The 26,139-nt window shown below is 37.0% G+C and overlaps 5 protein-coding genes and 1 non-coding gene across 6 annotated transcripts; 4 read left to right on the top strand and 2 right to left on the bottom strand.

The window, feature by feature from the left end:
• Nucleotides 1–26: 26 nt before the first annotated feature.
• Nucleotides 27–17,318, bottom strand: LOC117784181 (sine oculis-binding protein homolog). Its single transcript, XM_034621844.1, has 4 exons — nucleotides 16,861–17,318; nucleotides 14,954–15,132; nucleotides 4,041–4,506; nucleotides 27–2,336 (listed from the first exon to the last, which is right to left on the bottom strand). Exons 2-4 carry the CDS (start codon nucleotides 15,080–15,082, stop codon nucleotides 406–408), a joined length of 2,526 nt encoding a protein of 841 aa, XP_034477735.1. The 5' UTR covers nucleotides 15,083–15,132; nucleotides 16,861–17,318; the 3' UTR covers nucleotides 27–405.
• Nucleotides 17,319–19,846: 2,528 nt separating this feature from the next.
• Nucleotides 19,847–19,918, top strand: Trnaw-cca. The gene has a single exon. It is a non-coding gene; the product is annotated as a tRNA-Trp (tRNA).
• Nucleotides 19,919–20,335: 417 nt separating this feature from the next.
• Nucleotides 20,336–20,907, top strand: LOC117784632 (LYR motif-containing protein 2). Its single transcript, XM_034622426.1, has 2 exons — nucleotides 20,336–20,498; nucleotides 20,562–20,907. The coding sequence occupies exons 1-2, from the start codon at nucleotides 20,460–20,462 to the stop codon at nucleotides 20,802–20,804; spliced, it is 282 nt and encodes a 93-aa protein (XP_034478317.1). The 5' UTR covers nucleotides 20,336–20,459; the 3' UTR covers nucleotides 20,805–20,907.
• On the bottom strand, nucleotides 20,802–23,044 carry LOC117784630 (membrane-bound transcription factor site-2 protease). Its single transcript, XM_034622424.1, has 3 exons — nucleotides 22,654–23,044; nucleotides 22,140–22,595; nucleotides 20,802–22,076 (listed from the first exon to the last, which is right to left on the bottom strand). The coding sequence occupies exons 1-3, from the start codon at nucleotides 22,726–22,728 to the stop codon at nucleotides 21,063–21,065; spliced, it is 1,545 nt and encodes a 514-aa protein (XP_034478315.1). The 5' UTR covers nucleotides 22,729–23,044; the 3' UTR covers nucleotides 20,802–21,062.
• Nucleotides 23,027–23,982, top strand: LOC117784631. The gene is made up of 5 exons (XM_034622425.1): nucleotides 23,027–23,208; nucleotides 23,313–23,345; nucleotides 23,404–23,573; nucleotides 23,629–23,782; nucleotides 23,845–23,982. Exons 1-5 carry the CDS (start codon nucleotides 23,085–23,087, stop codon nucleotides 23,976–23,978), a joined length of 615 nt encoding a protein of 204 aa, XP_034478316.1. The 5' UTR covers nucleotides 23,027–23,084; the 3' UTR covers nucleotides 23,979–23,982.
• A 407-nt stretch (nucleotides 23,983–24,389) lies between these two features.
• Nucleotides 24,390–26,026, top strand: LOC117784161. Its single transcript, XM_034621819.1, has 6 exons — nucleotides 24,390–24,570; nucleotides 24,652–24,684; nucleotides 24,747–24,919; nucleotides 24,978–25,137; nucleotides 25,211–25,318; nucleotides 25,390–26,026. The coding sequence occupies exons 1-6, from the start codon at nucleotides 24,447–24,449 to the stop codon at nucleotides 25,431–25,433; spliced, it is 642 nt and encodes a 213-aa protein (XP_034477710.1). The 5' UTR covers nucleotides 24,390–24,446; the 3' UTR covers nucleotides 25,434–26,026.
• The last annotated feature ends 113 nt before the right edge of the window (nucleotides 26,027–26,139 follow it).

Raw genomic sequence — 26,139 nt, 5'->3', positions numbered from 1 at the left:
TACTTGTTTTAAATTACGCGCGTAATGTCATAGCAGTCAGCTTTATTTAGTTTGTAGCAGTGATCATTGCGAGCAGCTGGCAACGCTTGTGCTGTTAAGGTAATGTTGCGAGCACTGTTAACCGCTTATTACCAATTTAGAGGTTACTTTGCCAATTTGATTAGTTTATTCAAAATGTTACACATTTCATCTTCTTGTTGTATGTACATAATAATTTATTCATTAAATTCAATTCAAATTTTGTCTGCACTTTGTGCTACTTCTATTTATATCAATTACATATGATTAATGATTATATTTATAATATTATTTAATAAGTCAGCACGCACACATGCATATACTACTATTTTATAAGAGTTACTACTATTTCTACTAAGAGTACTTTAATGCTTACACTATGCTCTACTACTTTTTTGCTTTAGCACTGTTGTTGCTGTTTATATTGCACACTTTCTCTTCTGTTTCCGCTTCCGCTTCCTTGTTGTTGCTGTTGTGGGTCTCATCAGCTGTTTCCAGTTCCCGCAGCGCAATCTTCTGAAAATCACAATCAATAATCCTTTTACGCTTTCGCAACGGTCTACTACATTCTGCCGCCGTTGCACTGCTATCGCCTCCCACTCCGCCTGCTGGAGATGTGGGCGTGGCCGTGGGCGTGTTTGTGTCTTTGGTTTGTATAAGCGTCCGTTTCGTTTGCAGTCGTGTTATCTTTATCTTGGGCAGTTTATGTGCCTCCAGCTCCACTGAATCATTTGCATTGCCCGGAGATTCTCCCTCCGCCTGCTCCACTTTGTGCACAATGATGCAGTGCGTCGTCTCATGGTGTGTGCCTGTTGAGTCTGTCGTGGGCGATGTGGATATGGATGGCGATGGTGTCGTTCTCGCTGGCGTTGTCTTTGGTTTGGATCTCAGCTCTTCTACATTCTCCTGCACTGCTTCCAGCTCCTGTTGCTCCTGCTGCTCCTCCTGCCCCTGTTCCGCCTCCACCTCCATGTCCAGCTCTGTCTTGGCCTTGCTGCAGTCCAGTGGCTGTGGCTGATCCTCCCCTGTGCCCCTGCCACGCTCCTCATCGAAACGCTTGCGCTGCTCCGGCGTCAAATGCGCCTTGTAGAAATCCACAATGGGCAATGGCACTGGGATGGGTATGGGCAGCGGTATTATAATCGGATATGGCACCATCACAGTAACTGGAGGCGCTGCTCCCAGCAGAGCACCCAGTGCACCCTGCAGCTCTGGCATCTGTGGCATCTGCATCTGCGGTTGCATTGGCGGCGGTCCGAAGTGGGCGCCAAATCCCCGAGGCAACATGCCGGGCGGTGGCGGCAGGAAGGGATGCGGTGCCTGTGGCGGTGGACGAGCACCAAACGGATGACCCAACACTCCATTAGGGGGCGTGGCAAAGTAACTGGCCGGTATGCTGGTAGGTGGACGTCCCAATGGAGGCGGCTGTGGATGATGTTGTTGTTGTTGTTGTTGCTGTTGTTGTTGTTGCTGCTGCTGTTGCTGTGGTTGCTGCAGTTGCTCCTGCAACGGCAATGGCGACAACGGCGCTAACGGTACACTGGAACCGGCGAAGTCCGCACTCAATGTAGCCGGCTGCTGTTGTTGTTGTTGCTGCTGTTGTTTCTGGAGAAGATTGGCAACCGTTTCGGAGCCAGTTGGAGCAGCTGCCCGATGCGGACGCTTGCGACGACCTGGCTTGGAAACGGAGTGCGTGTGATGACGCTGCAGCTGCGAGGACGACGACGTCGGAGGCGCCACCACCACACAGGAGTTGGTTGGAGTCTTCTGCGCCAGCAGCTTGGATACGGGCGCCACTGAGATCAGAGGTTTGTTGGGATGATTCGGTGGTGTGTGACAAGGTGAGCTGCGCTTTGAGGTGACAGTGGTTGATCCTGCTCCCGCTCCCGCTACCGCTCCCACTCCTGGTCCGGGTGACACCGAAATGGTTGAAGCTGGCGAGGCAGAGCGACTGCGACAGTTCCTTAGCCAAAGATCGGGAGTGATGAGTCCAGCGCCATCATCAATGCCCTGATCTCGCAGATGGGGATTCATGTCGAGATGCGCCTGCGTCTCATTGCAGAAGATCTGCATCTTGTACTGGTTGAGACACTTCTCCGAGCAGAATTGCAACTGGGATGCCCCGTCCTGAAAGTCCACATAGCTCACCGCATGCCTCACGTGCTTGCACCAGTCGCAGGTCTTGGCCTTCTTGAACGACGCCCGACGACTCTGCGTGAAACACGACTCCGAACAGTAGCGAGGTCCGTCCGTGCTCGTCAGATAATCCGGCGCATTCTCAGCAATCGGCCGATGACACCAGCAACAGTTGTTATAGTCTGTGAAATAAACAGAAAATACGTTAGCAGCTTATCGATTTAGCGTTCTTAACAGCGTATTAACAGCAACATGTTAAGCTTTTACATGTTCTGTTATTCTACATTTGGTACATTATTACAAAAATTAGTACATAGGTATATTTATTTATTCGCTGGTTCACTGCATCAGTTGCTTTTTCAAAGTGGAAACTTTTTTAGATTGTGTGAATTTTAATTTTATGTTAAAGCTCTAATATAAATGCACAAAATGAAAAGTTGTTTAAATTCCCTTTAATGTTGCTGGTCTACACCTTTTTAAAAAATGTATAAAAACTTGTTATTTGAGCATGAAATGTAACTTAGAGGTCAGATTATTAAAAAGTCTTTTATGCTTTTCGCTTGCTTTTCTTTCACGTTGAGATTCTGTCATCCAATAGGCCTCCTCCTGCTCTGCTCTGGCCCCCAAACTCAACCCGCAACATGGGGCATGCCACTGACTATGTACTACAGAGTGGGCCATCCATTCACCGAATATCATAGTTGGTATTGTGCAAAAAATTGTAAACCATATTTGGGGTTTAATGAATCTGTTATTCGATAATGCAGCAGGGGGCCAAAAACTCTGCCAAACCAGATGATGGCAAAGTTAGCAAAGTTTCAAACCTGTCTGTGTACAAACATCCTTTAATGACTGACTATCTGGTGGGGTGATGATGAAGCTGCAAGAGGCGAAGGGCTGCCGTTCTCAGGTCGAACTTATCATGTTGCAACAGAAGCAAGAGCAGAGCAGAGCCGGTGAATCGACTGAATTTCTGATATGACTTTGATTTTAAGCCAGCATGTAATTTCTATTAAAATAGCTAAGAGAGGTAAAACAAAAGCTACTTCCTACTTTCTTTTAAAAGTATATAAGAGTTAGAAAATACTAGAAACATTTTAGTTTCCCTAATAAAAGTGAAGCATGAAGTTTCACAGAGTTAGGTTAGTTTAAAGTTTTGGGAAAAATGTCAAGTGATTGGTGAGGAAAATTGGATAATAACTGGCTGATGGTAGAAAAAATAATTCATTTTCTAAGTTAACAAAATATCAATTTGGAGGCCAAATAATGATCAAAGTGGCATTCGGTATGAAAATCGGTTGAGTTCTGACAAAGTTATGAAAGTTCAAAGTTGTTGAAAAATGACAAGGTTTTGGTAACGAAAATTGGAAGATAAAAGGTTAAGGGTCGAAAAATTTAAATTTCTAAAATAACAAAATTTAAATACAGAACCAATTTGGAGGCCAAATCATGGCTTAAATGACATTCCGCATTAAAATCGGTTAAATTTTGACAAAGTTATAAGAGTTCCCAATGTTTAAAAAAAATATTAAGGGGTTTATAAGGAAAACTGGGTATTAAAAGGCTAATAGTCGAAAAAAATTAAATTTTCGAAGTAAGGAAAATTTAAATGCAGAGTCAATTTGGAGAGCAAATCGTGAATAAAGTGACATTCCGCATTAAAATCGGTTGAGTTTTCATAAAGTTATGAGAGAATAAAGTTTTGAAAGAAATGGAAAATTGGATGATAAATTGGTGATGACCGAAAGAAATTATACTTTCTAATAAAACAAAATTGAAATGCAAAACCAATTTGGAGGCCAAATTATGATCAAAATGCGATTTCGCATTAAAAACTATTAGGTTTTGATAAAGTTTTGGGCGTTTGAAGTTACGGCAATACACACCTATTTTCTCCTCGGCATGTGACGTCATGAGTGAGGTTGCAGCGGGTTTGCCAATTGAATGGGGACTCTTGGAGTCGTCCTCCCGTGAACTGCGGGTGTCGTGATCCGAGGGTGTTGTTGTGTTGCTGTGACAATTCAAATTGCCTGACTTGCTGCGATTGTTGTTGCCATTGCTGTTATTGTTGTTGTTGGTGTTAGTGTTGCTATTGTTGTTGTTGTTGTTGTTATTGTTGTGATAGGTCGCTGCCAATGAGCTGCGACTGCTGCGTAAGTGATTACTGCGCTGTTGTTGTTGCTGATGTTGCTGTAGTTGTTGTTGTTGTTGCTGTTGTTGTGTTGCCACCGCTGCAGCAGCGGCACTTTGAAGCAAACGCGACGTCTTGGCCGTTAGATCCAAACGATCAACATCAACGCCATCAAAGCCATACCAACCAAGCAGCTCGTTCATTGTGTGCTGTGCGAATTCCTGGAAAGAAACCGAACCAAAACCAAACAGATTCAGATACAGTTTTAAACTCAGACTCAGATTCAGTTTTCGATTTAAGATTTAGGCATGCCAATGGTTTAAGGTGACGCACTTCAGACGAAGTCGAATGCTGACACAGTTTCAGTTTCGGTTTCAGTTTTGAGCCCAAGAAATGGCTCGTGTCATACAATCTCATTCTCTACAATTTGGGTCAGTCTCTCGTTCGCTCAGCTGAGACAGCTCGGCGACAGGCAGCTGAATCTTCTGGCTTACGTTGTCCCTTGTCTACGGATTAGCAGGTGCACTTGCTGCTCACTGAGCCGCATAATTGTGGCTACTTCTTGTCGGTGGTGCAACCACAAAATGTGTGGCAGCTGAACGGATCTAGAGTTTGGCATATTAATTCACCGAAAGAGGAGTATTACTGTCAATTTTTTCAGTAATTTCCACTAGACTCATTATTTAAACTTTAAAACTTCAAACGGTCATATCCATCTCAAATTTTAACCGATTTCCTTGCGGAATGTTAATTTTATCATAATTTGGCCTCTACTAAGTATCTGCACAAAAATTTAAAATTTAATCACTGTCCATTTTCTTCATAAATTCCCTTGACGCTCTTTCACAAACTTCAAACTGTCATAACTTTGTCACATCTTAAGCTATTTCCTTGCGGAATGTAAATTTTATCATTATTTGGCCTCGTTTTTGAAATTGCATGAAAGTTAAAAAATTTAATTTTTGTTTTCACTGTTTATGCTTGCCACACTTGTCCCCTGACGATTTTCGAAAACTTTAAAGTTTTAACGGTCATAACTTTGTCAAATCTTAGCCAATATCCTTGCGAAATAACAATTATATCATTATTTTGACTCCATTTTGATTCTGCATCAAATTTCAAATTTCCATCACTATCAATTTTTTTTCCAAATTTTTAGCTTTTTCTACACATAGTTTAACCATCTTCAAGCCATGTAGTCAGTTAGTTAATAATTTAGTCAGACGAATGTGCTTAATATATAGAGATAAGATTGCTCTTTTAAGCATATTTTCTTAAATTAATTTTTATCAAGTGAATTAAGGTGTTTATAAAATTTAATTCTGACTTTTGGCTACGTTTTTCTCAAAAAGTTCGGACAGGGATTATGCAATATTTGTAATTAATAACTTTGATGAAACTTGTGGCAAGCACACACACACACTCACACACACGGAGAGACATTCACGCACATAAGCATATCATTTAACACACACGCGCCCACAAAATAAGAGTTCATTTTGGAGCCACAGCAGTCACTTTAGGTAGGGATGGAAGGAGTGACTAGGGAGGGTGGTAAGGGGGTGTGGCAGAGTGTAGTTTGGCTAAGGGGCAGCATTTGCATGCATAATCCTTGTTGTTGTTTGTTTGGTCTTCTTTTTGCAATGTGATCTGCCTTTGCGAGCTGCAGTTGTCTCCCCTCTCTCTCACCCACTTTCCTCTTCCTCTCCCTCTCTGTCTATATCTCTTTCTGATGCTGGGCATGATATTGATATGGTATACTTTGCGTGTGTGTGTGAGTGTGTGCTGCCTTTTTGCACTTAATACTGTTTTAAAATTAAACAACAATGTGGCTCAAAATCCTGAACTGATACAAAGGCAGAGACGCCGCAGAGGTGGAAAGCGGGTAGGGGAGGACGTTGAAGTTGCAAGAACTGTTGCGGCTTTTAAAGTTTGTTTTCGGGTCTCGTTTCTTGTTTCTGTTTCTTGAAATGAAACAAACCAAAATGATATATGCATAAACTGAACTTGCCTCGACTCAAATCCACTCGACTCGACTCGATTCGATTCGACTGTACGGGATACGAAAAAAATTTCACACAAGGCTACGAGAAACTGCATTAAGACATATCAAATTTCATTGAAATTCTCATATTCAAAGTCGTCGTCAACGTTGATATTGTTGCTGTTGTTGTTGTAGCATATGTGTTGTTGTTGTTGCAGTCAAACGACGCGACAGAGCTGAGACAGTGGCGTTGGCAAAAGGGGATCGCATACAATTGGAAACCAAAAATGAGATATGAAAGTTCTGTTGACTCTTTTGATAGAGTTATTTGAAATTTAAGTAGCTGTAGTAAAATTCAGTTTCAATAAAGTTGGAATAAATCTAAGAACACTTAATGTTGACCGAGATTAAAATAAATTTGCTAATATTGGGCCAGGGATTAAACAAATAAGTAAACTTGGCAAAAAAAAAAAACAAACGTTTATTTTTATCGAATTTTATAAAAAATTAAAAATATGAAAATTATTTTTGTATTATAATGATCGTTGTATTTTATTTGTCGTATACTTATAATTATTATGGACATTTTTTTAGAAAAAGTTAATAAATAAACAATTTTTAAAAAAAACGACTATAAGAATTAATAATTTAAATATCCGCTAATTAAACCAAAAATTAAGATTTATTTAAACCTGTTTCTTTATTTACTTTAAGTTAAAGTGTGGCCAGTGCAGCTTTTTATATCATAGACACAAATGTTGAATTATTTATATTATGTAATATTATATTTTTTATTTCTACTCTCTTTTTCAATGATTATTTTTTCAAATCTTCCTCTTACGCACCCTTTTTCTAAGCCACTGCAACTTGGCATAAGTCACACACAGAGACAGAACATTTTTGGTGCTTCACAGGAATGCCAAATTACTCATACGACATGTGGACAATGTTGACACAGCCGCTGACAGTTTGAATGCGCTAAATGTGCGATTGTCAAAAAGTGGGCGTGGCTAAGAAGGCTACAAGATGTTGGCGGATCTTATTTATATTTATTTTGAAAAACAATTAAGACAACTGAAGTAAATTGTAGATGTGAGTCACTTTGAAACTTTGATATCTATGCCAATGATGTTCAGCCAACAGCTTGGCATTTGTCATCCGATATGCAGACACTGGACACTGGACACTGTGCGTTGCACAGTGGGCAGCTGCTAAATTAAGCGGTGCTGCCAACTTGATGACAAAACGGCAAGCCGTCTAATAAGCACAAGTCCAACAGTGTCAGTTCCAGGTGCTCGGACCCTCTGTCCCTCTTTTGGGCCAAGTCGCATTCAGGTTTTTCGCAGCAAATAACTGTGGAAGAGTATTAACAATTCGCACGATAAAAATCTAGTGATGGTTGTGTTGCGTATCGATTACACGCCTCAGGTGCGACCTCGTCGGCCTTTGGGTTCGCTTGAGGTAGCGGTGGGCAGGGGAGGAGTGGGTCAGGGAAAGTCAGAGGATAGAGGGAAGGGCGGGGAGAGACGCACGCCTGGCTCAAGTTCAGTCGCAGTCCAAGTCCAACTGTGCGGTAATCGGAGGCGCATTGCTTTTAGCTCTTAGCATATTGTTTCTACCTTTTCATATTCTCTCTCTCTCTGTCTCTCTCTCTCTGTTTTTGTCTCTATATCTCTCACTCATTGTCTTGTTCTCTCGCTCTGTGTATTGCTGTCTCTATCTGTTGGTTTTTAATATCATTTGACTGTTAATTTATGTTTGGTTTTTAATTTCTGATTTGTGCGTTCGCTCAGTTACAGCTGTGGTAGCAGAGAGGTGGCAGAGAGGGGGTTGCGAGGGGCACTACAGCTGAGCAGCCTCCGTCACTGATGACGACGACAACGACGACGACATTTAAACTCGCGCTCATTGCAAGCGCTGAAATTCTAAACCGAAATGCGAATAAAAATCAATTAATTAAAAAATGAAATTTTATGCCTTCTGTTGTTGTTGTTGTTGTTGTTGTTATGGAGTTGTGACTTGTCTGCCATGTCTGCTATTCACTCGTTTATGCGCCAACTCTGTCATCCCATTCTCATTTCCCATTCCCATGCACTGCACAATTTCCTTGGCATTTCCTCATCATATTTTCGTAATTATTGCTTGAAGTATCTGACAGATACAGTTGGCAATTGCAACGTTCTTGATACTCCCCCTCCATCTCTCTCTCTCTCTCCCACTCTCAGTGTATATTTCCATCCCACTCTCTATGTCTGTCAGTCCGAATTTCGCAAAAATCTCAACTTACAAAAACATATCAAATTTTCGTTTTTATTATGAATTGGAATGAACTGAGCTCAACGGAGCTGTCGACTCTGCGAGTGTGTGAGTGTGTCCAGGTCCAAATGCCAGTTCCCATTTCGAGAGTCAATCCAACTTCTGTCAGAGCTATGCACAAAATTCATGCACTCAGCGAAAAAGTGGAGCATTTACTGGTGACAAAGTTAAGAACAATATCAACAAAAATTTTGATCAATTGGAAGAAATTTTAAAGATAAATGCAATTATTTGTTATATTATTATTCATTATTTCATCATAAAATGTGGAATGTATTATTATATCGAACACGTTTAACTGTTGATCCATGACGTCATTGCCGATAGTGTTAAAGAACTTTTAACTGTTTTTATTTACCTTTTTGTAATCTTATTCTGATGGAACTAAAATATTTTCACTTGTAAAAAATGGGCATAATCTTTAGTGTTCACGTAGTTAAACAAGTTTTCAAAAATTACTTATTTTTTTGAACGAATATTGTTAATTAAAGTAAAATTTTTTGATTTTATTAACTTCAAGTCAAGCTCGCATTAATTAGAAACGGAATAGTTTAAACGACATGCAAAAATTTGTTACTTTCCTTAATCGATATTGATCCTTAAGTGATATTATTTAATTATTCATACGTCTATATTTGAATTCCTTGACATCAAGTCACGGTTCGATTTGATAGAAATCGGTCATTTTTCCTTAAGATAAATAGGAAAATAATTTAAAAGTCACATTTACACAGAGAATTTAAGCAGTCTACCGAGCTGAAAATTTGTGTACTACCTATATCAATAATATCTTGCACTTAGTTACCCATTTTAACTTTAGCTAGATAGATTTACTTAGTTATAGCTACTGTCATGGATTGGGGCTGTGTGCTATGCGAGTTGGCCGCATTAATACACGTCTACAGTTACTCAAAAAGAAACCTAATAGAATAATGTAAAGTATACGATGGCAATGGCTAACGACGGAGACGATGGGCAACCCAATACGCTTATAATAACTCACCCTGAACCCAGTAAACTGAACTCGACTCAACTGAGCTGTGGTGTTGTTGCTGTTGCTGTTGCTAACACTAAAGCGAACTAAACCAAACTGCAATTGAGCACCCAGACCCTAGACAGAGAGGGAGACAGGGAGGCTGACAGAGAGGGAGCCGTATCCAATCCCACTTCTCAGCCACCACCAACAGCACCACCCCAAAAAATGAACAACGACAACAAATTCTAGAATTACGCTAGTTTTCTCAACGTGTGCTTGAGTGTGTGTGTGTGTGTGTGTTGAGCACAAAGTCGGTCGGTTTTTAGTTTGTTGTAATCGAATATCGATAGCTCGGGATTGAATGACGCGCGTCCTTCTTTTGAATTCTTATATGACATACTTGGACTTGCTATCTCCCTCTCCACCTATCTATCCATATATCTGTATCTATATCTGTATCTGTGTGAATTTTTAGATTTCCTCGTTTTGTTGTTGCTGTTTTGCAACTTAATATTTTATTTCATTTTAATGTGCATGTGTGTGTGTGTGTGTGATTGTGTGTAATATGGGTTGCTCCACAAGTGTATTGGTATTTGTGCATACATATGTGGATTGTATTACAATGACCTTTTTCACATTATAGAAGACTGAGTTTGTATCAGCCGTAAAATAATGCATTTTCAGGAAACTTGCTTCTAGATTGTTTATTTTTTTTTTTACTATATCGCTTCTTATTTATCATTGATTATAATTTAGTTTTTTATGTTTTTAGAATTATTCTAGTATTATTTTCTAGAGTCACATTTGCTTTAATTCAAATTTTAAATGATGGCGTATATAAAGTAAATAGAAAGAAAGTACTCTAAACGATTTACAGTTCAGTTTCTTTAAGATAACATAATTTATGTTAGAGAAAGTTACAAGAATTTCAAGATTAATACGATCAAAATTAGTTTTTTATTGTTTAAAAGAGTGCATTATAATTTTTGTTGGGACATTTAACTGGCTTCTATTTTATGAACATTAGTATTAGCTACTTAATTAGCTATTGCAGGTTTACCATTTCACACTTTACAACACTTTATTAGTAATAGCCCCCCCGATGGGCAACACATCGCCCTCACATTGAAGAGCACTTTGAAGCTTTTACCCATTTCTTTGTGCTCTTTGCATACAAAAGCTCTCATTGCACTTGATCCAACAACGGTAACATGAATGCAGCGCCATCTGACGGTAGCATGAGATAATGCACTCCGCCTTTCTCTCTGTCTCTCTCTCTCTCTCTCGCTCTGTCTTTTCGTATAACGCCGCCCACTCCATGGCTCAAATTAATTTAACGTTATTTTAATTTGAGTTCTCGCCATCTCACTTTAACCAACGCCACCTGTCAAGTAGGAGCAGAGTCTGTATGATGCTTTGCCATCACAGGGTGCCTCGTGTTACACTTGCTCTCTCTCCCACTCACTTACATAGACAGTGTATGTGTGTGTGTGTGTGGGCGACTGCATTTGTGTTGCTCTCGTGTAGAATTTATCATATTCTATTTTGTTTGTAATTCAATCTGCAACGCTGTTATTAAAGTTCTGCTGCTGTGGCGTCATTTGAGCTATGCCTGTGCCTAGCCCCCTCCCCATCCCCAACTCCAGCCCCCTCCACTCTCACCTTATCCCCCTCTCCGAGGGTTGCTGTTGGCCCTGAGTAGCTGTTAGGCCAGCGTTGTCATTGTGTGTGTGTAATACAATACGAATCGGAGTCGGAGTTTACTCTGCACTATCATGAAAGGTTTATATGTATGTAGCCTCGACATGAAAACAGTTGCAAGGATGCCCTGTATAATCCAGAACTTAGCTAAATCAATTTATAAATTATAATTCATGACACTTCGAAAATTATAATACTGATATAAAACTATGTTTCTAAGAAAACATATTTTTAAGCCAAAAAACTTTTGGAGAATAAATACAAAAAAAAAAAACAATCAAAACAATTTCTTTTATTTTTAGAATCTATACTTTTTTAGACAAATGATATTAAAAGTAATACTTTTCTCACAAAATCCATTTTAAACAAATTTGAATTGGACTTGAAATATAATAATTCAAATAAGGTTTTATGCACTTTTCCAACGATTGTTTCAGCTATATGATATGGTAAACCGAAACGCTGGAATATGATATTATCAACAAAGCTAAGACATAAAAATATTCAGTCAGTCCTATCTAATGGAACTAAAATAAAGTTTCAGAGGTAGACCACAGCAGAAGAATTGGTAGAATTGGCAGAAAATGTTAATTTTATATTATCTTAAAATTTATTAAACTATTCATATTAATCTTATTTCACAATTTTAAAATCAGCCAGTTTTAATGAAAAAAAAAAAAAAATTTTTAGTCAAATTCTCTATTTTATCACTTGATAAATAATTACTACTTTTAAATTATTTCTCTCAGTGTGCAAACTATAAAAGTTTGATTCTACGTCACTATGTCAAATATTTTTTATTTCGCGCTAGTTATGTGTCAAAACAACAACTTATCTATCATTCATTACGTCAATAGTCTTCTTAGCGCCCACTAACAGTTAATAAAATTCAATTACGCAATTTTTGGCCATTTCGAACACCACACGAGGGCAGTAAGACAAGTTCGCTGTCTACTTTACCATAAAGTGCCGAAATAAATGATAAAAACCATACAAATTATAATTCTTATTATTGTTAAAAATATAGAATTTTTAATATGTTTGCCAGCTCAGCTGAAAAAAATAACCCCTTTGAATTACTTCTTCTTGCAGTTTTTATTGTCATTTTACTTAGTCCTTTCACATATCCTTGGTTAGGCTTAACAGCCTTCGGTTTGGTTTTGTTTTTGGATCGACAACGCGTCGTTGTCATAAAGCGGGAACCTTGAAGCGTATCAACTTTCAACTCTCCTATCGAATTGCGCCCACGAGGCGCGTGAATGTTTTTTTTTTTTTTTGTTTTCATTTGTTGTTATTGTTGGTTGGTAATTATGTTGTCTGTTTTTGTCTTTTTTCTGTCCATTAAATTTGCAGGTGTCTTGTAATTAAAGGAACAGCTACTGGGACAGGTTCATAGCAATATTTTATTTAATTGAAAAATTATGAATAAAAAATGTTGCCTACTTTGTGGCATCGCAGTTTAAATCGCATTTTATAAAGAAAATCAGATATTAATTTTAGTACATTTTGTTTGCTGTGAGAAATTATTTGCGTTTCATTCCTAGGAACTTAAAACACGTGAATGGAATGGAACATTTATTTATGATAGAGTGGGAATCGAGCCCACCTATTTTTAAAACTGAATGTTCTTCAAAATATTAAAATAAAGATAATAATCAAAAATGTATTTAGCATCGATGTTTTTTAATTCATTTGATTTCATTGTATTATTATAATTTAATTTTATGATTACGAGTATGGGGAACTTTTCTGTAAAAACTCCCACTTCGTCAACATTTTTTTCCAAAGTTGCAAACTTAAGGGAAGTAAAGGAGGACAGTGGGAAAGAGAAGGGACCGGGGTCGGGAGCGGGAACAGCAAGGCAAACCCAAAACCCGAGCTCAATCCCAACGCAGCTCATTCATTATAATAATTTTTCTGTTTAATAATATCATTGCGCTCAACTGCAAGCCAGCGGCTACAATTTCAATTTACCGATCCGATTACACGTGCAACAACAACAACAACAACAACTGCTACAAAAATGTAGTGAGACCGCCATCAAAGTTGTTATTGTTGTTGTTGTTGTTGCTTTTGCTGGTGTTGTTGTCATTCTCGTGGCTCTCTGGCATTAAATTAATTTTTGCTCATTTGGCGAAAAACTCGCACACAACGAAAACAACACGAAGGAAGGCATGGGAAAGGAGGGAAAGAGGTAAACAGAGACAGAGCAGAGACTGAGAGCGAGGCAGGCAGTCTGCGTCTATTTGCAACCCACTCACAGTTTACACATTCACAATACTCACACACACACACACTCATACAGACACACTCACTCACTCACTCGTTAAAATGATTATAAAAATTTATCAATATAAAATTACCAGCGGTGCTTCGGTTTACAGTTAACTCTCGCACAATGTTGGCGTAATCGTAATTGCTAGATTTCAACGTCAACGTCGACGCCAACGCCGACGCTTTTGCTGACATGCCAACTCCGTTTACAAATATGCTGCCCATTGGCTCTCTCTCTCCCTATCTCTTTCTCTCTACCTCTGTAAAACGGCAGGATCTAACTTATTGCGAATTATGTTATGGAAAAACGAAACTGGCAAACTGAGTAATTGTGGGCAGAGAAAAATAGAGTGAGAGAGCAGAAGAGAAGAAGTTTTGAAATGGGGGAGATTGAATGCAGCTAGCTAGAATAGAATTATAATTGTTGTTGCAAATATTTAAAATTTCCAAATGCTTTGTTGCTTGCGCCATGCTAAATGTAACTGAAACTCAAACTGCAAATTTGCTTCCATTTCCCAACATTTGCAATTGGAATTATTTTATTTGTTTTTCGACTTTAGTTATGAAATTTATTTGGAGAAGCTTGGAATGTTGTTGTAATTTGTAACTATAGACTAATGATGAATAGTTGGATAAATATTATAGAATTTCTTTTTGAAATTGTGATACAGATCAAAAGAATTAGTTTTGTATAATAAACATTTAAATTTGAAACATTTAGCATCTTAAATCTTAAACGACCGTAGACTGAGTTATATCTAAATACTATATATAGTATTATACATACATATATACCAATGGCTTGTATTGTCATATATCCCAATAATGTTGTTTCGTGATAGAAAACTCACTGAACAAGGGAATCTAATTTTATGTTTTTACGATCTTTAGAATTCAGAACCGCTTTGGCCCTTTAGAAAGTGTTTTAAATTTTAGAAACTTATTGAAATTAACAACAAAATGCGAGTGGGTGCTATTAACCTTTGGAACATCATTAAAAATAAACAATAAATAACCAATATAAATAAGACGATTTCAGTTGCAGCAAGAAAAGCTGAGAAACAAACTTTTGCTTATTCTTTGTATTATTTTATTTTATTTTTATTTTCATTTTTTTTTTGCACGTTCTTTCAGCACACATTTTTTGCTCGAGTTTATTTGATTTTAGCCAATGTGTGTATTTTGCGAGCATTTTGTTCTTGTTGTTATTTTGTTTTGTTTTTGTATCCTTCTTATTGAGTACAATAAAAATAAAGCAAACAAAAATTACAATGTGTAGACAGAAGCAATTAATTATATATGTTTTTTTTATATATTTTTTGTGTGACCAAATTTTTTTTTGTATAAAAGAGCTCAATTTGCAGTGGTCTCTATGTATCCGTGTGTCTGTGAGTTTGATTTCATTCATAAAACTTACCTTTATCTCATCGCTGGGCAGCTCCTTTTTAATCTGAACAACGCCGCTTGCAACATTTGGCGCTCCGACGCTGGCAGTACCCGAAACGTTGGCATCACGTGAATTCGATGGTGACGTTTTGGCTGACATTGTTAACTGGGTCGGAAGTAACTGGTTAACTGAATTCAACAGGCTGCCAACTGAAATGCGAGAAATTGCTAGTTAGAAATGGTTTCCCTGCAAGTATCTAAGTGTCTTAGAGTTGCAATTGTGTTTTGATTATTAGTATCTGTGAAACTGTCTTTAATTTTAAGCAATTAAATTATTTATTTAATTATTCAGAGATTTTATTAATCTGATAATAAGTTTACAGATGACAATTATGTACAATTTACTAAAAAAAAAAACATATATTGTCAGTAGACATAAAACTAACATCAATTTTCTATACTATTGATTTCTTTTTCTTTTACTTTGGGAAACAAATCCAAATCCGATTAAATACTAATACAATACCATTCCAATGAAAAATAAAATATAGGAAGTGTGGGTCAGCTAATGTTTCCAGGAAATATATATTTTTTTCTTGCTCATTTGGTTTTCTTTATTTCTGTCGATCAATCATTGAATGGGATGCATCTTCTAATACGTTTTGGGCCAAATCTCTTGGCCATACACACGCCTCTAAATGCCGCCCAATTGGGCCATAATTAATTACAGCCTCTTCTTTAATTTCACAGAACGCTTTGCATGCCGCTTCTGCCTATGTCTCTTTGTATCTATGCTTTGCATATTGTTTCGCATCCATTGGATACGCACGCAAGCAGACGGCAATGTATTTATATACCACACGTGTATACATATACATGTGTGTATACGTGTGTGCGTATGTGTGTGTGCGTGTGTATGTGAGCGTGTTCGGTTCGCGCGTACTTTGGTGTCTTGTAATTTAATACCCAATACGAAACGTTACCACCTATCGCATAACACTAGAATACAAAAATACAAAACACAAATACAAAATAAATACAAAGCACAATAACAAATCGACAACAAGAGCCAAGTGGATTTTGTGGTATGTATCAATTTTTCAGTTCAAGGGGTACAATTTTAAGCGCGTATTTCACTGAAAATTGTAAAATTAAAGGTATCCAAAATTATTATTCATTCGAATATTTAATTAATTAAATTTATATTTCATCATAATTCAAATATACTTATAGAAGATCATCTGCAAGTCTTTTATTGCATATCGTATTAAAATTTGGCTAGGAACTAATCTACCTTCGAATATGCAAGAATCTGTAATTATTTTAGATCTATTAATGAATAAGTGTAATTTATTATGAAGAAACTTCATAATATGTAATAGTTACTAAAATAATATTTTTCAGATTTACATCTACAGATCATTCCTCTAAATTTAGTAAACAGTTTAAATGTTGAAATCAACAAAATCTTTCAAGCAACTTGTCTACAATGGAATAAGCAAGAATCTATAATTATGTTAGCAATCAAGTCTACAAATGACAATGTAAAGTATCTATAGATCAGATTATTTTCAATGACATATTCAAAGCGTATGATTAAAGTGACATTTTGTTTATTAATTCTTAAAGAGACTGCTTAATTTTATTATTCCGATTTCTTTTGTTGATCTTTATTAATATTCCTGCTTTCGACTTTTCCTTTTTCGTTTTTCGTTTTAATTTTTATTTTATTTTCTTATTTTGGCTCACTGAAAAACATTTGTATTTTGCGTCGCATCGCTTTGTTTGCTTTTAAAAAGTTTTCATGAGTTTTTCTGATTGCTCTGAAAATTTTCAAGTATAGCCGAATGGAAAAATGCAGCTCAAATTGTTGCAATTTATTATCATAATGATATATTTAAATTAATTTGTTCTTAAGCATATATATTGGTTATTCACTTGTTAAAGTAGAAGATGAAGACGGTGAAAATATATTTCCAATTCAGCGTTGTCCAATATATATTCCAAAAATAGCTTTATATTTTCGACATTATGTATATTTGTATACAGCCGTTTCTCACTCACAATTGCCTTTCTTTTCGTATTTCTTTTTCTTTGATTTGATTTTCCGCTTTACAACAAACACCGTGGCCGAACGTCAAGGAAAACCATTCCCAATGCTCATTTTCATTTTCACTTTTCACATGCACAACACATCGAATACGATTACGAACTCGAAATACGTTTCCGAACTCAATTCTGAGTGTATTTATTATTTTTCTGCTTTGGATTTTCGAAACAATTTTTGAGATTCTCTGATACGCTCTCGTTCCTCCACTTGGCTCTTATTCAATTTGTTCGCTCCGTCCCGACATCCGCACGCGGCCGCGTTTCTTGAACGTTTGACGCTGGCGGCCACTGCCATGTGTATTTTACTTTGCCGCCGTTGGCTCTGCTGCACAGTGGGGCCACTACACTAACTGTGGGCTTCAAATTACAACTATGCACATGTTGAGCAGTTGTAAATCTTGATATATATTTTACTAATTTTATTTATTTAATGGTTTTTGTTACAAATGGAAAATTTCATTATTTTAAAATATTTTTCAACAAATGTTAGATTTTCTTTATATAAACAGTAATTCTAATACTTATTAATTTTTTGGTATAGAATAAAGCTTTACTGCTGACTTTCAGCTTTTATATTCTTTTATAAGTATTAAAAAATTGAATAAAAATGTTTTTTATGACAGTTAATTGTGTCTTAATTTTAGTAAAAAAAAACAATATTATAAGATTTTACAAATGTATTAATATTACTTAAATAATTATATTATCATTAAATAATTCGTTTCGTATTTAAAGAAAATATAAAATTTTTTAGCAAGTTTATAAGTTAAAGTTCTGTTAAGATTCTGTTAACAAGATTATATTATAAGCTTAAATTTAAAAATGGTTGCAATCAATTCTCAATTAACAATAAAAAATATTATGCAAATGGTAACAACAAAAAATGTTTCTTGAATTGGTCTACAGATTTTCTCGCTTGATTAATATTCTTTCAAATGCATTTTTCGTTGGTGGTTCCACTGTGCAGTGTTGGCGTCGCTGCTGCTGCTCTGCTTCGTGTGCTTCTGTTACTTGCTGTTACCTCTGCTGCGTATGCGCAGCTGAGGGCCTCCCAGTCAGAGTGGCTGCTGTTGATGACGTATTGCTTGGAGACTGTTGCAGTTGGGGCCCCTACTGCATCCCACTTTGATGAGTCAAAGTTGCGACTAAGATGATTTTTCCGTCTCATGAAAACGAAAATGAAAACGAAACTGTCTCAGTTTGTATCTCCGCTGTCTCTCAGTTTCTCAGTCTCTCAGTCACGCTGCCACTCAACGGGTCTCAACTCTTTGCTGAAATATATTTTCATATTGTGGTGGATGCAACTTGTAGTTAAAAATAAATGGCATCGTATTCTGCTTCTGCCGTTTACCTGACTGACTGCAGCAGCGCGATTCTTGTTTTTTTTTTTTTGTAAATTTATTATTGTGTTATGTCTAATTTCCTTTAATTTATTCAAATTTCTCATTGCACTGAGATAAACGCACTTGAACGAACAGCGCAATAAAAGAACGAATCGAAATTTGAAATTCGAAATTAATGGGTTATTTAAGTAATTTCAACAATGTTCTGCTGCGCTATAAAGGCCATCTGATATCATTATTTTTGAATTAATTATGTTGTTTTATAATTGGATAGATGTTGATTAGATTACAAATGAATAATGTATCTTTTGACTTGCTTCGGTCTCACAGTTTTTAGCAAAAATTTGTAGAAATGATCTCATGATGTTAAAATAAATATTAGAAAATATAAGAAAGCACCCTTGAAAAAATAAAGATGTCCTAAAGATACAGATTGAGGCAGCTGTAATCTTATAGAGTATTATTAATATAAATTTCTTACAGGTTGTTTTTAAATATCGATCACAGTTTATTTCTTATCTTAGCTAAATAACGTTTTAGCTCATTATCAGTTACTTACCACATGCTTGGTTGAATTGGTTAGGGCCTGTGAATCGGTTAACTGACAATATTGGTAACGGGACGGGCAAAAACAGCTGGCAATTGTGCCCTAGAGATAGACGTAGACAAATAATGCATTTACCACTCGGTAATTTGTACGAAGTACAGAATATCAAGCAATATTGCAGCGGTGCCAGTCGCCCTATAAATCGTCGTATCTGGAGAAAAAAGTACACTAATACCTAAGCGAATAACAGAAGTCCGAATTTGACAAGTCGTCTGCTAAATTGGCTGTCGTCTGTTCTGTTCATTTACCACAAATAAAAATGCATCATCGTTTATGAAATTTAAATTATGTGTTCAAATAGAACAATATAATCAAAATAACAAAACAGTATTCGGATATAGGTCAACTTTTCGACTAGAAGATGCCCTGTAAACAGCTCATCTAACACATTTCTACTTGAAATAAGTGCAGAGTTTGTTCAAGGACATAGCATTTACACCATTATCATTGTGTACAGGGTATAAAGATACAATAATATGCGACAGCTGTTATGTCAATCAAATTGGCGTAAAGACAACAATGCAGCTACAAAAGATAAATGTTGCATTTAAATATTTCATCAAAAATAATTTGATTAGAAATCTCACTCTCAATTCAAGTGCCAAATTAATTACTCATGCAATTTATTATATTGTGACTAACGTATTTTCTGACAGTCGACGAAAATTGTATTTAAATATTTAATGGCATTTATTCAACCTTTTACCCTGTCACATGTCAAACTAATTGTCGTTGTAATAAAATTTGAATTGTTCTTTTAGTGAAATTGTTTAATTCATCTATTGATATAGCTGAAAGTAGACCTAGAATGAAATTTCTTAATCCATATTGTTCATAATGTCATTTAGTGCAAGATCATTCATGTGACTCCGTGGCGCAACGGTAGCGCGTCTGACTCCAGATCAGAAGGTTGCGTGTTCAAATCACGTCGGGGTCAACACACATGAAAGTGTTACTTTCCTTTTTTAATTTAATTTTGCATTTTCTATTACTTTTTTTAATTATTAAAGCCTGTATGGCTATTAAACTATTGAAATATAAGTAAACAATCACGCATTAATAAGGTTTATAAAAGTTTATTATTTATTGCTGTACATTAAGGAATTTTTATATATCGATAATAAATTATCGATAACATCATATGCCAATAGCGATTAAAGCGCTATAAAAGTAGTTTTGTGCTATAAAATAAATATAAAATGAGTTTTGCCTGAATACGATTTTCTTTTAATATTTAATTCACCTATAAATTAAAAGCCAAAAGTTCTGAGCTTTTACTGATTTGTTATTGCATTTGCTTAAAAAGCGCATGCTCTTAAAACTAAAGAGAGCGCAGCGAAAGCAAAACAAAAATCAGCTGTTGTTGAACAGCTGTTTTTATGGCAGCACAGCAAGTTGTAAGAAAACTGAAGAAAAGTATTTGCAATAATTATAAATAAATAAAATAAATAGTAAGCTGAATTGAATGAGATGCAAAAATGACAAAAATTCCGAAAGCAGCACTTAGTTTGAAGCAGGTAAGTTGAAAGTTAAACTACGAAATTAAGCAATTAACACAATTTGTCTTTAAATTTTGTAAGTTCATGTTGCGCCAGGAAGTGCTCAAGTTGTACAGGGAAATCTGGAGAACCACACGCCTGGTGCCGGACAAGCACAGTCAGCGGGAGCTGAGGGAATGGGCCCGACACGACTTCCAAGCGAATCGTAGCCAAGACGACGAGGTGGCCATCAAGATGCTGCTGCAGAGCGGCCGGCGGAGTCTCACAGAGCTGCAGACGAGCCTGGAGCTGAGCGGCGTTAGTGTCAAGGGGAGCGGCAAGTGAGGAAAATGCTTGTTTTTATTTGAGCGTTACAAATTTGATGATAAACTAGAATGACAACCATAAATCTGTATAAATAAATACGAGAGCCGTGACAATAGCCAAATATATGTACTAATTATAAACGTTCTAAAACCTTTGAGGTGCTACAATTCGCTGTTTTAGTTAGTCTCAGTAAGTGTGTGAGAAAAGCAGTCTAGCATTTTGGTACTTGTTAACTCTGAGAGACAGAGGGAGAGCGAGAGAGAGATAGAAGAGTGCTCAGAGCAGCGGACGCAGCAAACTTAGCCAGGCAACTTTAAGCAGGGCCAGGCCGAAGAGCAATGAGCCCACGCTGGTGATGATCAGTGAGATGAGATCCCGTTTGGCGTGCTCCTCCACGCGTCCCACCAGAAAGCTGTGTATCACGGTGCTGGTGATGTGAGCGCCATCAAAACCAAAACAGGGAATCGCATTGATTAAGGCCAGGCCAATGCTAAAGACAACATTGTATTTGAGCAGCAACGACCAGGCATCTGGCCAGGCGGAGCTCAAATGTGGATATTGCGGCACAAAACCTGACACACGCACTGTACGTAGCACATCTCGTGGCTGGCCCACATATATGACTTGAGGGATTGACTGTCCCTCAAGATTCTGTCTCTTGAAGACCAAAATGCTGGTTGTATTGTGCAACATGGGACGCAAACAATATCCCTGCGGACAAACGCCAGTTCTGCAGTATCCGCTGGCATCCTCGAGGGTGCGACGCACATTTAGGCAAACATGTTGTGGTATCTCCGCAGGTGCATCCACAGTAATGTCCTCAACGTACTCAAAGCAGCTGACATTGGGATTGCGCTCCTCACAGCACTGCAGCCTGCCATCGGCGCTGTGATGCGAGATGTCGATGCTCTCATCGTTCAAGCGTATGAAATCCGAGCTGATGCAGTAACCCAGACGTATCTGTTGAGCCTGCTGCAGGCAATCCAGCCAGCTATCCTCGCTCGTGACTGGACAGTCGTTTAGATGGGTCAACACATTCTCCAGCTTCAAACCACGTTCCCCTCGCAGTGGCGACTTTGGCGTCAGATCGGTAACAATCACAGATTTGTTGAGGATGTAAAATGGTGACATGGTGATGCTCAGTGTAGAGATTAACAGATAGCAAAGGCCGGCAAACAGGAAATTATTCCAAATGCCCGCACAGAGAATGCGAAGCTTGCGAAACCAGCGTAGGCCATTTAAATGATCGTGCGAGAGCTCCGTGTAGGCCAATGGAAGGCAGAAATAAAGCTATTTAAATTTTAAAAAAAATGCTTCAATCAATTAGAAGATTCGATTGGTCATTCTGCTCACCTTGAAACCAAAGCCGGTAACCGGCACATCTTCCAGCACTGCAGCTAGAGCATGGCCCAGCTCATGCAGCAAGGTACACAGTACCAATGTGGCTATATAATAGCCAATCTCTTGCAGGGGCAGATTAACCCCAGGCAATAAAATTTCCAGTTGTACAGCGGGCGTCGAAGCTGTCGATGTCGATGTTGATGCTGCCGACGTTCCAGAGTCGCTGCCACTGAATATGGTAATGATAAGCAATATGATTCCAACGGGAAGCAGCAGAAATGACAGCACGACTCCCATGTTAAAGCTTTTGACTAGAAAATTGCGAGTGAAGCTGCTGCCGGATGAGGATCCCCAGCGTATGAGCATCCGGTTAAAGGCGCTGGCACTTGAGTGCCAATGGAGGCTCATAAAGTTCACGTTCAGTCCGGTGTTGCGCAGAAAGGCATCGTATGGATAGTGCATGCAGCTCTAAATAAAACAAACTCATTTAATACATGTATGTTTAGCATGAAAAATATAAACAAACTTTAAAGAAGCGATCAAAGAAGTACATCATGCCGTAAATCGACGTCAGCACGACGAAGAATACTACAGGATCCATTGTGTGCGAATTGTTGCTTAATTTGTGCTCTACTTCAAATGACACACATTGTTATTGTCATTAATATTGTTTTTATTATAATGTTCTAGCTCGAGTCTGGCGAACATCTGTTTACTTGTGTGGCTGCCAACTCACTGCAAATTCTTCAGGCTGGCAGCATTCAGCCATAGTGCCAGATATTTATAAGGTGGTGCAGTGAGTGTGCAAATATAAAATAACGTGCGAATTTTAAACCAGCACTGCACAACCTTCCTATGCGCTCACACCATGATAGTAACTAGTGCTGCCACATTGCGTTGATTGTGCATCCAGCAAGTAATTTATTATTGTTTACAATTTATTACTAATAATTAATAATGCCAAAAGTGCGTCGTAGTCGCAAACCTCAGCCAGTTAAGGAGCAGGTATTTGAAGGGACGCTGGAGGAACCAGTCTATTGTACTGATGGTAGCGCCCACTGGTCGTTAGTCCATTCGCTGGGTAAGCATAAGGAAAACAATATTAGGGTGATAACCAAATTCTAAAATGCAGAAAACTATTGCAATTAAATCGATTTTAAACTTTTAATTTTGAATTATTTTTAGATTCGATTGACAAGAGAATGGCAATACTGTCAGGTATTGTACAAATGTTTAATTCATGTTATATATATAATAACAAAATTTAAAAATGCAGACCAATATAAATCACTTTTGGATGATCTCGCTGAGCAGAAGGTGCTTATAACACAGCTTCTTAATGGGCGTGCTTATGACACGGACCTAGGAAAAAAATTCCCCATATTATCTAAGAATGCTTTAATCCAAATCAATGACGACATTGAGACGGGGGATAGGAACTCCTATGTAAGTAATAAGTTATTGTTTAGTACAAATGTATTTTATTTTTTTTTTATTGCAGATAAATGTTATGAGACAGCTACTTCTTCCAAAAGGAGTACGAAAGAATTTAAGAAATATTATTGCCGACAACGTCACTATGCAATATAATATAGATGGGATATTGGGCAAAGAACCACTTAAAGCCCTTGAACACTTTTATAATGCTTTGCTCAGTAAGCATAAATTCAAAAAGAAAAAAAAAGTTGTGCATAATTTGTAAATTTGTCTATTTCAGAGTCGATAGAAACTGATGGAGTCGGATCGCCGGAGGAAAAGCTTCGTAATGCAATGCAGCTTCAAAAAAAGCGTGTTATAAAATCCCAAAACAAAAATAAACGGAAAGTAATATATAAAGAAGAAATAAAATAAAATAAAAGGAATTTGAGTAATAATAGAACTCCTCAAACCGATTTAAATTAAATTTAGTTTCGTAAAAGAAAATGACAAAAGTTCAATTTAATTTCCTGACACTGCCCGTTTATTTTTTGGTTCATAATAAATTTCAGGAACTCCCTTATTGTTATTGTCAAAAAAACTGTTTTTTTTTTCTGATGTTCGTGTGACTACCAACTTGTTGCAATTTATTTAAGGTTAGTAGAAGCCAGTTATGTTGTCATATGAAATGTGAATAAGTGAATAGTAATACAGAACTGTAAAGAGCAAACGAATTTCCAAGACGAAAGACTGTGACGTCATAGCTCGATAAGCACTGTACAACCTTCTTATGCGCTCTCACGATGATAGTCAGTGCTGCCACATTTTATATTATTGCAATGTATTTTGTTGTGCATCCAGCAAGCATCTAATATTTATTTAAAGTTAATTATAATAAAAATAATGCCGAAAGTACGTCGCAGTCGTAAACCTCAGCTAATAAAAGAGGAGATATTTGAAGTGACACTGGAGGAACCGACCTATATTACTGATGATGGCGCCCACTGGTCGTTAGTCCATTCGCTGGGTAAGTGTAATCCAAACAAAAACATCAAACCCCATTCTATTGCAACTATTTCAATGTAAACATTTCATTTGATTGTTTTAGATTCCTTAGACAAGAGAATGACGATAATGTCAGGTATTGTACACCTGTTTATATAATTTTAGATATTCATATTAATGTCAAATTTTAAATTTCAGAACAATTCCATTCATTAATGGAGGATTTCGCTAAGCAGAAAGTGCTTATAAGACAAATTCTGCAAAAGCCTGTAGTCACAGACACGGACCTCGAAAATAAATTCCCTATTACGTCAAAGAAAGCTTTGATTCAAATCAATAACGACATTGAGCAACAGGATAGAAACTGCTATGTATGTAATACAAGTTTTTATGTATTACAAATGTATGTTATTGATAAGTTTATTGCAGATAGAAGTGATCAGTCAGATACTGCAAAAGAAAGGGAAAGGAGTGCGAAAGAATTTAAAATATATTATTGCTGACCACGTCACTACGCAATATAATATAGAAGGGGTATCTGGCAAGGAATCACTTAAAAGTCTTGAGCATTTCTATAGTGCATTGATCGGTTAGTATTTATTCCATCAACCAACACATTTATAAAATAGATGTGCGTAATTCAAAGAATTTATTTATTTCAGAGTCGATTGAAACTGAAGGAGCTGGATCACCGGAGGAAAAGCTCCGTTATGCAATTCTGCTTCAAAAAAGTCGGGTTAAAAAATTAAATAGCGTAAATAAACAAAAAGGTATGCTTAAAGCCGAAATTAGTTAAATTAAATCATTATATTGTCACTAAAAAAATTTCATTCATTTAAAGCACGCGAAATTATAGAAGACTGGAGAGCAAAGAGGGAAAGTTAAACCCGAAATATACAAATTTATATTATCTAATTATCATTAAGATTGTAAAATATAAGTCATTTAAATAACATAAATGTATTGAAGACTCGTCAAAATATAATTTCCTACTATTGTATCCTAGAGTATCCCTCTTGACTCTGGCTGCGACACCCATGTATATATATTCCTAAGTAAATTTAATATGTATCTGACACCGATGCCCAAGCATGTCAATTAATTATACATGCGAATGCAGTTGCGGGTCATCTATAAGGAAAAAGCTAAGCAACTTAGCCGGTAAATAGTGATAAATTTGCTGCCAACCTTCAATTTAAGCCTGCTTCCAGAACAAATAGTCAAAGCAAAAATGGAAAAGCCCACAACAAGCGGCCAAAAATGACGAGCAAAACAAAACAAAAAGTCTCTCTTACGCACGCTCGCTCTCTCACAGTGTTGAACTCAATTTCAACACGGCTTTGGCTGTGGTGAAGTTGAATTTCCATCTGCTGTTTTTCTAGTCTCAAAGGCACCAAAGGACATTACGAAATTCAGTTCAACGCAGAACTTTGTACCAGTCGCTTAAACTAAATTGGCAAACAAAACAAAAAAAGTAATAAAATTGAAACAAAGCAAAAGTAAAGCTCGTTTAAAAATTTCTGATTATTGTTGAATAAAAGTAGAAATAATAAAACCGATTGTATAAAAAATATTCGGGTTAATTGTGAAT

Source organism: Drosophila innubila (assembly GCF_004354385.1).
Source record: "Drosophila innubila isolate TH190305 chromosome 2R unlocalized genomic scaffold, UK_Dinn_1.0 1_C_2R, whole genome shotgun sequence".
Lineage (NCBI taxonomy): Eukaryota > Metazoa > Arthropoda > Insecta > Diptera > Drosophilidae > Drosophila > Drosophila innubila.
Note: the sequence above shows the minus strand (reverse complement) of the source record. Positions and strands in the feature narration are given on the sequence as shown.

What these genes read in the sequence shown, in the direction of transcription:
- LOC117784181 (XM_034621844.1), bottom strand. Translation starts at nt 15,082, where the DNA reads ATGTCAGCCAAAACGTCACCATCGAATTCACGTGATGCCAACGTTTCG. An exon ending in TGCCCAGCGATGAGATAAAG is followed by an intron (nt 4,507 to 14,953) that starts GTAAGTTTTATG and finishes GTTTCTTTCCAG; the next exon opens with GAATTCGCACAGCACACAAT. An exon ending in ACATGCCGAGGAGAAAATAG is followed by an intron (nt 2,337 to 4,040) that starts GTGTGTATTGCC and finishes TTTATTTCACAG; the next exon opens with ACTATAACAACTGTTGCTGG.
- LOC117784632 (XM_034622426.1), top strand. Translation starts at nt 20,460, where the DNA reads ATGACAAAAATTCCGAAAGCAGCACTTAGTTTGAAGCAG. An exon ending in CAGCACTTAGTTTGAAGCAG is followed by an intron (nt 20,499 to 20,561) that starts GTAAGTTGAAAG and finishes AAATTTTGTAAG; the next exon opens with TTCATGTTGCGCCAGGAAGT.
- LOC117784630 (XM_034622424.1), bottom strand. Translation starts at nt 22,728, where the DNA reads ATGGATCCTGTAGTATTCTTCGTCGTGCTGACGTCGATTTACGGCATG. An exon ending in TCTTTGATCGCTTCTTTAAA is followed by an intron (nt 22,596 to 22,653) that starts GTTTGTTTATAT and finishes TGTTTTATTTAG; the next exon opens with AGCTGCATGCACTATCCATA. An exon ending in TTACCGGCTTTGGTTTCAAG is followed by an intron (nt 22,077 to 22,139) that starts GTGAGCAGAATG and finishes AAATTTAAATAG; the next exon opens with CTTTATTTCTGCCTTCCATT.
- LOC117784631 (XM_034622425.1), top strand. Translation starts at nt 23,085, where the DNA reads ATGCCAAAAGTGCGTCGTAGTCGCAAACCTCAGCCAGTTAAGGAGCAG. An exon ending in GTCGTTAGTCCATTCGCTGG is followed by an intron (nt 23,209 to 23,312) that starts GTAAGCATAAGG and finishes AATTATTTTTAG; the next exon opens with ATTCGATTGACAAGAGAATG. An exon ending in GAGAATGGCAATACTGTCAG is followed by an intron (nt 23,346 to 23,403) that starts GTATTGTACAAA and finishes TTAAAAATGCAG; the next exon opens with ACCAATATAAATCACTTTTG.
- LOC117784161 (XM_034621819.1), top strand. Translation starts at nt 24,447, where the DNA reads ATGCCGAAAGTACGTCGCAGTCGTAAACCTCAGCTAATAAAAGAGGAG. An exon ending in GAGAATGACGATAATGTCAG is followed by an intron (nt 24,685 to 24,746) that starts GTATTGTACACC and finishes TTTAAATTTCAG; the next exon opens with AACAATTCCATTCATTAATG. An exon ending in AACAGGATAGAAACTGCTAT is followed by an intron (nt 24,920 to 24,977) that starts GTATGTAATACA and finishes AGTTTATTGCAG; the next exon opens with ATAGAAGTGATCAGTCAGAT.